This window comes from Sciurus carolinensis, chromosome 9 (genome assembly GCF_902686445.1).
Source record: "Sciurus carolinensis chromosome 9, mSciCar1.2, whole genome shotgun sequence".
NCBI classification, from domain to species: Eukaryota; Metazoa; Chordata; class Mammalia; order Rodentia; family Sciuridae; genus Sciurus; species Sciurus carolinensis.
Genome location: NC_062221.1, coordinates 140,885,468 through 140,895,239, shown reverse-complemented (window position 1 = coordinate 140,895,239; position 9,772 = coordinate 140,885,468). Strand labels below are relative to the sequence as shown.

At 60.7% G+C, this 9,772-nt stretch overlaps 1 protein-coding gene across 11 annotated transcripts in view; it reads right to left on the bottom strand.

Moving 5' to 3' along the window:
* Positions 1-254: 254 nt before the first annotated feature.
* The window catches only part of Pcbp3 (poly(rC) binding protein 3), a 230,443-nt gene continuing 220,925 nt past the window's right edge, over positions 255-9,772 (bottom strand). For 8 of the 11 annotated variants that reach the window (XM_047564155.1, XM_047564153.1, XM_047564157.1 and 5 more), the window contains 5 exons: positions 9,072-9,150; positions 8,350-8,409; positions 6,128-6,180; positions 2,020-2,189; positions 255-962 (listed from right to left, as the gene is read on the bottom strand). In XM_047564155.1, the coding sequence (XP_047420111.1) occupies positions 926-962; positions 2,020-2,189; positions 6,128-6,180; positions 8,350-8,409; positions 9,072-9,150 (399 nt within the window). In that variant the 3' untranslated portion in view covers positions 255-925. The remainder of the gene's footprint in view (positions 963-2,019; positions 2,190-6,127; positions 6,181-8,349; positions 8,410-9,071; positions 9,151-9,772) is intronic. The other 3 variants (XM_047564159.1, XM_047564160.1, XM_047564161.1) reach the window with 3 other exon arrangements.

Sequence of the window (9,772 nt, the reverse complement as noted above, 5' to 3'; positions counted from 1 at the left end):
TCCACCTGATCCCAGCTTAATCTTCAAGATCTGTGTCTGTGAATCTTTATTTTCCACTCTCCCTTCCCCCTCAGGGGACTGAGAGTTTGGTTGCGACACAACAGAAGAGGGAATGCAGGCAGTGGCAGCGGTGATGAAATCTCAGCTCATGTGTGAGAAGCCAGGTGCTCTGGCCAGTCGGCTGGCACAGGTGAGGGCTCCCGGGTGCAGATGGGCACTGGGGGCAGAGATGAGACGGAGTCAGTGGGGGAGGCACACAACATTTATTAAACTCCAACAGTGCAGAGGTCTTTCTGGAGGGGCTGTGCTCTCCAGTCACCCTGGAAGACGCCTGAGGCCCACAAGTGCCTCCCCTGTGAGACATCCCAGTGAAGCTGGGCCCCGTACCCTCTGCCACCTGCCCAGTTCCTTGGACATCCTCCAAGCCCCTCCTCTCCCAGGGCGCCCCCACAGGCTGCAGGAAAGGCACCCCCGATTCCAGCACACAGCCTTGGGTGGGAATGTGAGCCAAGACAGAACGGGCTCTGAGGGGAAACTGAGTCAGCACAACAGGAGAGAAAGCAGGGACTTTGAGCACAGGGGAGAGCTGGTCACAGGAAGTGTACCAAAGTGTCAAACCAAATCTTAGACAGTCACATGGACACTGAGGAACGATTCTCTAAAACGTCACAGATGGGAATTCCCCGAAGCATTAAAATAATCAGCACTGCATGCCAATGCATGGAGACAGGGCCAGCTACCACGGGAGAGCGGGTCGGCAGAGCTGGAGCGCGGCAGCTTGGGGTTGGTGTCTACTGCGTGTACCGTCTGAATGTACGAAAACTACTTGTATCTGCAGGAAGGGCGGGCGGGTTGCACAGAGTGCGCCAGCCGGCGAGGACCTGGGCTCAAGCGGTCAGGTGCAGATGGAGGATCCTGGGTAGGATTACAGCGCGCCCATCCCGGTGACCTCGGACGTCAGCCTGGAACGGACAAAGGCAGAGAGGGTGCGTCATGGCACTCCAGTGAGACGGGCGGAGCCGAGGCAGGCAGGTGCAGGGCACCGCCGTGGCCTGGAGGACGGTCCTGGCTCCACACTGGTGGACGTGGTACAGCACGTGGGAGGTGGGCCAGTGGGAGCAGTCACAGGGACTACGCTCCCTGCCCATCACTGTCACGCTGGGGGCTCCCGTCACAGCCAAGCAGCCCCTGGGCTGCCCTGACCTGGGCCTCGCTCCCCTCACCTGGGAGGGGTGCTGCGGTTCTCACGAGAGTGACTGACTGGTCGGCGCCCTCCAGCACCCCGAGGGCTCCAGATGGGCTGCTGCCAAGGAGTCAGGGTACGTGAGGGGCAGGCGCTGCAAGTCTCCCTGAACTCCCCCAGACTTGGTCCAGCTGTGCCAGCCCCACACCCTGCCTCGCCCCTGCCACACTGAGCAGGGCAGCCACAGGACTGGAAAGGGGCCAGACTCCACTGAGCCCAGGCTCGGCCTGGGGCTGCTGGAGGGAAGGAGAGATGGGAAGGGTTGAGTCAGGCTGGGTGGGCTGTCCTTCCTGTCCAACCCCTTCCCACTTCACTGCGGTCCCCTCAGGGGGCACCAGGGCAGAGTCTCACGGCCCCGTGTGGGGTGCCACCACCCGAGGGTCCCATCAACCAGCTGCCATTGCCTCGCTTCACTCAAGACACAGAAGGAGGCCAGCGCTGTCCTCTACCTTCTCCTTTCCTCCACAGTTCCATGAGGACCACAAGGCAGAGTGCCAGAGTTTCTGAACCAGTCTGGTTGGAAGGCCAGTGGCCCAGCTCTCAAACGGCCCTGGCCATGTTGGCCACTACCACCCTGGATGGCCTCTTCTCCAGTTTTCTGGTTCCTCACTGTGACCAAACAGATGAGGGGGTGGCTTGTGTCAATGAGGAGACTGCCCAGCACATTCTGTCCCCAAGTCCAGTCAGTCACCTGCTTTAACTGTCCAAGCCGAGGGGTGGGCTGCAGGCCACGGCCATGAGCCCCTGCAGGGTCCTGTGGCCTTGGAGTCCCTCACCTGGCATTGATGAGATACTGGGCAAGGCTGATGTTGGCCGGGGTCCCCGTGATGGTGATCTGACGCTCCGACGACCCTTCAGTGGCATTGGCAATTTTGATCTGAGCTCCAGACATCTGCCGAATCTCGTTGATTTTGGTCCCTTGGCGTCCAATTATGCAGCCTATTAGCTGGAAGGAAAGAGGGAGGGCCTCCTTAGAGGACAGCCTGGAGCCCTCTGCAGGCCCTTAGGAGCCACCGGGGTGTGCATGGGAAAGCCTGGTCTCCACCACGCCAGTGTCCTGGGCCTGACCCCGGCCCTCCCTAGAGCAGCCTGGGCTTGCCTGTGGGTCCCACATGGCCTCTTCCCAGCATCGCCCCTGATGGGGGTCCATCAGATCAAGGTCTTAAGGCCTTGTCACTTCATGCTGGTTTCCTCTGGCCTGGACAGGAATGACTGAGGCAGGCAGGGCAGACGCAGAGCCAGGGACTCCATGCCAGCCTGGGGGAGGCGGGGACATGCCTTCTGGGTGGCAGACTCGGGTAGGAGGGCTCTAGCCAAGAGAAGGTGTCACAGAGCCTTGCTGAGGGAACACCGCAGGCTTGTCAGCACCCGAGACCTGCCCTCTGGTGAACTCTGGCGGAACTCCGATGTTCGTCGGGCATACCTTTCCTTGCCACTGTGACCTTCATGTAAAGACGGGGTACAGTGGCTGTGCCCTTGTGGTCACTGAGAGAGGGGCCATTCTGAAGCAGCCCAGGGAATGGGGCATGGGGGCAGCAGTCTTGAGACCATGGCCTTCTGTCTGGCAGGAGCCTGAGCCCCTCCTGGCCCACCCTGCCACACGGGGGGCAGTCAATGTTGACCCCAGAGAGGACTCGGCAGAGGAGCCTTTGCCATCGGTTTGGGGCAGAACTGCACTCCACAGACACTGCAAGGGCTCTGGAGCAAGGGCAGGAAAGGGAGGTCAGAGGCGAAGAACCCCAACCCCAGCAGGCAGCTGACACCAGCCACACCATGGCGGCACTTGCAGGTGGGCATTGGGCAGGACCATGGAGGCGTTCAAAACACTTCTGCTCCTGCTGTGAGCTGTCAGCTGAGGTGCTGGGGCTGGACAGGGCAGGGGTGCACGGCAGGGGAACCTGCTCCCAAGGCTGTGATGAGCAACAGCCCCACTGGGTGGGAGAGATACTGCACCAACTAGCTCTTGGCCCCAGAGACCTGCTGGTCTCCGCTCCACTCACATTTAAGGCCATCTCTGATGGTCACTTGCATCATGACCAGCGGTTTCACTGGACTGGCAGTATCAGTCTTGGGGAATGTGGGGTGAAACCTCTACTCCTGAGAACCCAGATCTGTCCGACTCCCCTGCTCCTACCAGTGTCCCTAGGATCTCCTTCCTTGATCCAGGCCAGCAGCCAGATCTGACTGCCTGGGCCCTGATGTTGGGGTGTGTCCCTGTGTGTCTGCTCTGAGGGTCCTGGGCCCTGATGTTGGGGTGTGGCCCTGTGAGCCTGCTCTGAGGGTCCTGGGTCCTGATGTTGGGGTGTGGCCCTGTGAGCATGCTCTGAGGGTCCTGGGCCCTGATGTTGGGGTGTGGCCCTGTGAGCCTGCTCTGAGGGTCCTGGGCCCTGATGTTGGGGTGTGGCCCTGTGTGCCTGCTCTGAGGGTCGTGGGCCCTGATGTTGGGGTGTGGCCCTGTGAGCCTGCTCTGAGGGTCGTGGGCCCTGATGTTGGGGTGTGGCCCTGTGAGCCTGCTCTGAGGGTCCTGGGCCCTGATGTTGGGGTGTGACTTCCCAACCAGCACATGGCCCACTAACCTGCCTGGCTCTCTATGAGATCTTGAGGGTTCATGGACCAGAAATGGACAGGGGCAGTTCTGCCCATGACCAGAGAGAGTGTAGCCCACCCAGTGGTGTGAAGCCCCCAGCCCCCGCCTCCTCTCATTTAGGGTCTGCCCTGGACGCTCTGCGGCCTGCTCCCCTTGCTGGCCTCTCCCCGCCTGGGCGGCACTTGCCATCCTGGTGGTGCTGACCACTGCTGCCCTCCTGGCCTGGAAGCGCCCTGAGCTCTCCCCTTCTCACGTGTGGGGGTGTTGCTGAGGTGGCTCCCTCGAGGCCCGGGCCCTTCTTCCCTCCTCCAGACACACTGTGTCCAGTGTGGGTTCCCCATAGTGGGAGCAATGCCTACCCTCAGCAGAAACGCTTGGGGACACGGCCCTCGGGTCAGAGCGGGACATGAGAAGCAACAGAACCCCTCGCCAGCCCTGCCCTGGGCCAGATCTTTGAGGGTGCCTGCGACCCAAGGGCCCCTCACTCGGCTCTCAGGGACCTGCTGGGCCACTGACAAGCAGACCTGAGCCAGTCTGCTCTCACCTCATCCCTCGATTACAAGTGTGAAGGGAAGTGGAGAAACACCCCAGCGCCGTGGCTGTTGTGGCCAGATGCCCTGGAACTCCACAGGCCACACTGAGCTGTGGTCACACCCCCTGCCTGGCCTTCCTCAGGAAGCCATCCATGGGACAGATTGCCTTCCTTTATCCAACGGAAGGTCCTCTGTCGGGACCCAGACAGGAGCCTGAGTCTGGGCAGGTGGGTGCTTGGGCTCAGGTTAGAGCACAGGGGGACCAGGCACAAGAGGCCACATGGCCGGGAGCAAGCTCTGGACTGGGCCACGAGGGAGGCCCAGAGTGACCTTGGGCATGGACCAGGGCATGGGGGCTCCCTGGCCTGGCCTGTGTCTCTGAGGCCACAAACACAGAGGTCCCCTGGCTGAATGCCTTTCTGCAGATGGGTGAGGCCACCCGCAGGTGTCAGCATGATCCACTATGACCAGGAGCCTGCGCTGGATGCGGTGAAGGCGAGTGTCAGAGCAAGCGCTCGGTTCCCTCCTCACCTTCAAGAAGGTGGCAGGCGTCTGCCAGGTGCAGAGCCTCAGCCCTGGCTGTGCCAGTGCAGCCCAGATGTCCCCTGAGGTCTGGGGTAAGCGGAGGCCCCGCACAGTCCCTTTGTGCAGGATGACAGGCCGTGCTCCCAAGTGGGCGTGGGTGAGGGAGCTGCCGTCCCTCTGAGGGGCAGGCTTCCCTCCCCATGAAGACCCAGGGGAGGAGGGGCAGCCAGGGAGCCAGGACACCTCCACGCTGTGGTGCTACGGTGGCCACAGGAGGCAGACACTCCAGCTCTGCAAGAGGCCCCACTTCAGTTTTGAAATGAATGCTTGACAGGGTCCCTGCCCCGATGTAGGGAGCAGTGTGCAGGTAAGAGGCCAGGGGAGACCTTCCTGGTGGGAGGTGCACTGGCCTTCATCGCCCAGGTGAGAGGATGTGGGAAGTGGCTGGAACCATATGCTCAAGGAACCAACCCAGGGGGACCAGAGGCAGGGAGCAAACAAATGGAGAGTTCCTTTCTCTAAGAACAAGGGCAGCAGTGCTGCCCTGTAAGAAGGTCCATGCTGTGGCCTGTCGGGACAGCCCCACCTGAGAAATGCTGCCAGGAGCTGAAGGCTGGAGTGAGCACCCCACGAAGCTCCACCCAGGCTGGGGTCTTTGCCGGCCCAGCAGTTGGGGAAAGGGGAGCCCAGGAGAGGTGCCCTGGCTGTATAGAAGCCTGGCCTACAGTCAGCACGGGGGCCTGTGATGGTGGCCAAGGGCCTTGCAGTCTCTGCACCAGCTGGCTGGCTTTCCCAGGCCCCTGTCCTCATGCCCACCTGCCTTCTGCCTCAGGTTCCCAGAGCAGTGGATGTTCCCACAAGTCCAGATCTAGAGCAGAACAGGCCCTGGGCTCAGAGAATGGCAGCCCTCCTCACCAGACCCCTGTTGAGCCTGGAGGACTGAGTGAGCTAGGGTGCTGGCTTAAGGTTGCAGTTGCAGGTTGGGGAGGACTGAGTGAGCTAGGGTGCTGGCTTAAGGTCACAGTCTCAGGTGGACCTGGATCCAGACCAGCCTGTGGCCAGCCAACTTCAGGTCTGTTGAAGCCAGAGCACAGAGAACCCCAAGCTCCAGAGAGAGTGCGAGGGCTGCAGTGTGGGTGGGTCTACTCCAGAGCATGCCTGGGCCGCTCGCTGGGTAGAGGTGACGGTGCCTGCTTGGCTTTCTTGCGCAAGGACAGGAGGGTGCAGGGGCATACTCACATCATTGGGAATGGTGAGCTCGTGAGTGCTGGCCGGGGGACTGGCGTCCAGACCTGGGCACACCAAGAGGACATGGTTAGGCTGGTGGGCAGGCTGCTCGAGGTCACGCCCCAGGGCCCGGACACGCTCCCCTGGGCTGGATAGGGCAGGGGTGAAAGGTTGGCCGAGGGTAAGGACCAGCACAGCCCAGGGGCTCAGACACTGTGAGACCCCATGGCAACCTGAATTCCTGAGCCCCAATTTCTCTCAAAAGGAAAATGGGACCCAAGCATGGTGCTGCCCCCCTTTGGTTCCGGGCACACTTGGACTTCACTCCAACGGTGTTCGTAAGCTCCCTGACACCCCTTGCAGACCCCAGCGAGCCCAGAGCTAAGAGTGGGCATCACCATGTTCAGGCATCCATGTGTGCCCAGGGCGCAGGCCATGCTGACCCCAGTGCCCCTCCTTCCTCAGCTCCTGGAGACCTCAGTGGTTCTGAGCCTGCTCTGCTTGTCCCCTGACCCTGGGCAGTCCTGCTGCAGGTGTCCAGCAGCCACAGAGCACACACTGTTTATCACATTTCTGACCTAACTCTGACCAAAGCCCAGCCCTAGTCAGCTGGGGCAGCTCAGGCCACCACATGGTTCTTTGCGTTGGGAGCAGGGAGCACTGGGCCAAAGATGATCTCTAGACCCAGTGCAGACCACGGCTCTGTAAAGCCTTGCCTGCTACGTGCAGAATGAGGAGAGGTCTAAGCTACCAAGAAGGCCAGGCTCTCAGAGCTTGTACGCCAGGTAATGGGCAGCTCCTCAGGGTCCAAGTGCATGCCCTTTCTGGCCTTGGAAACGGCACAGAGGGCCTCTGAGATGGACACCATGTGGCTGCTCCTTGAGCACACGGGGTCTCTGTACTCAGTGACCCATTTCCTCAACAAGAGGTGGCTCCAACCTGCAGTGCAGCTGAGCCCTGCTCTTGAGCCTCCCAACCACACTGACCTGCTAGGTGGCCTCTCCTGCCTCGCCACGTTCCTGCTGGTCCCGCCTCTGCCCTTGCACTGAGCTTCATCTCTGCACAGCCTGGGGGTCCCCCAAACCTCTGCGAGCCCCACCTTCCTCACAGTGACACTCACGGGCCCACTGTGTTTTGGCCTCACCTCTGCACCTGGGCCCGTTTCCCAAGGGGAGAGGCCCTGAGGGACATGCCCAGCACAGTGGGGCCCAGGTGGAAGTGATAGTCCAATTCATCCCACATTTTGCTATTTTTCTTTTGCATATCTAAACCTGGAATTTTTGTTCTTTACCGTCTTTTCACAATATATCTTTTCAATACAATAATTACTTTCTTTTTTTTTTAATTTATACACAGTCCATAAATGGTAACATCTAAAAACGTCACTTGAAAGACTCCAGGCTGAGCCTGAAGCAGGGGCCACCTCTGGGGACTTGGCACGTTTTAACTGAAGGAGGAAAGTGGCAGAACCCTTTTCAAGAGCGCGCACCAGCTGAGTGGGTAGTCAGGACCTGTCTGCTCAAAAATGTCTGGCGCAGGGGCAGAACCTTCCCAGTACAGGAGGAGACCCAGGCGGCGGCGCAGCTCAGGCCAAGGCCCCTCCTCACCCACCCCTCTTCAGCTGCTGCCCTGGGTGCTGCAGGGCTCTGGCCTGGGGGAGGGGAAGCGGCCAGGAACCACACACACTGGCCGAGTGCACGGGTAGTCCACATGGGGCCAGCCCCAGGCGGCTCCTTCACAGGCTCCACCCAGACAGCACGTGTCGTGTCCTGTCACAGAATCCACAGGCTCTGCACTCCCTGCAGTGTCGCGGGGTGAACTCGGGATGCAAATCAGAAAGAGGCACAGACAAGCCAACCGATCAACTTCCTAGGTCTGCTCAGAGCCCTGAGCAACACTTTCTAAAAAGCACAGGCCACAGGAGCTTCCTCCCAGCACAGCTGCCTCAGCACTAGAACCAATGACAGCAGAAGGCCCCTCCCCACATGCTGCGCTGACCAGCCAGCCAACAGCGCCGCGACACCACCTGCCTTGCTTGACCCTTGCGAGGCTTCTGGGCAGCACTCGTCCCCAGCCCCAAGCCACCGATGCTGCCAACTGCTGGCAGGTGTGCGCCAGGCACACAGACCCTGCCCTCAGGGTTGAGTGAGGTCCCACCCTCCTCCTGTGGTAAGCCTGCTGCAGGGGCTCTGGGCCTCCCTGGCCTGCTGCCCCACCAGTGTGGTCTGCTTTACCTGACGACTGGCCCATCAGATTTTGAGCTTCTTCGGAGGAGTGTAAAGGCAGCTTTTCTCCTGGAGAGCAAAGAAGAGACAGTTTTAATGTTTTGCCCTCAAGGAGATAAGCAAGGTCCCTTCAACTAGGGAAGCTCAAAATATGACTGGCACTGGCACGGCTGACGCACCCGGTGGTGGACTGTCACCGGCCACAGCCACTGGGGCTGCTCTGCCTCTGTGGAGGACACCCACTGCCAGACACCAGTCTGGGCCGTGGCCGGCTGCTCTGACTACCTCACCACGGCAGGTCAGGCTGCTTCCCTGCAGGGCTGGTGCCGTCTGGGGCCGGGCCACCCGTGAGAAGCAAAGCCACGTCTGTGGTTGGAGAACCTGCTCCTGGAGAGGAAGTGCCCAGGGCTGGTCTCCTGGATGCCTTCACAGGAAGGGCCACAAGGATGGCCTGTGGGCAGCACAGACCACTGCTGCCCAAGCTCGGATCCAAGGAGGAGCAGATGTCTGCACAGGCAAGGATACCCAAGGTTATCGTGAGGCAAAGTAGCCCCGCTGGACACACTGAGCTGGCCCTGGCCCCGCTGTGTGCAAACCCACTGCACTGACTGCAGCCTGGGCTTGCTGTTTCCACTGCGCCTGCGCTGCGCGCTGCTCGGCATAAGGGCAGTTCAGAGAGAAAGTCCCCAGATGGAAGAGAAGGAGGTCAGAAAGGGCAGCTGGGTACGTACCGGGGAAAGCGGGGTTGGTCTGTCCGAGGGGAGGAAAGGGGGTTTGCTGCATGGCCAACTGGTGGAGCTTGGTCAGCTGCTGGGGCGGGAGGGACACGAGAGCTAAGAAGGTTATTGTCATCGAGCACAAGTACACCAAATCAAAACGGCAGTAACAGAACTTTGCACAGAGAGGGGGGCCATGCGGACACATGGCAGACGCAGCAGGACTCAAGGACTTGGCCTGGGTGGAACCAGTGGGCCTGGCTGTCAGCAGCCGTGGGGCCTGAACCAGCCTGCCTTCCCTCCCCAGGCCTCATGGTGGAAGGGGAGGCTGGAGGGTCCTTGGACCAAGAGGTGTGAGGGGCTCTGAGGGCCACGGAGCAGGGACAGCTGGGCTTCCAAGCTCTCACACTGGTGCTAGTACCTGTGGGCTGCAGAGAAGCACATCCTCAAACCTCACCCCTGCCTGCCCGTCCTGCAGGTCTCATTTAGACAGGAGGCCTGGGAGCCTGTGAGGGCCATGCGCCTGCCCTGCAGTCACCTCCAGGGAATTCTGGATTTGCGGGGTTACAGGGCCCACAGGTAAGATCCCAAGAGACTCCAGGGTTGCAGGCTCTTCCCTGAGCCTTGGCACTGGGGCTGGGTCTGCTCAGGGGAGACCTAGCTCATCCTAGTGTTACCAGGATGCCTGGAGCAACTCAGCTCAAGGGACACGGTGA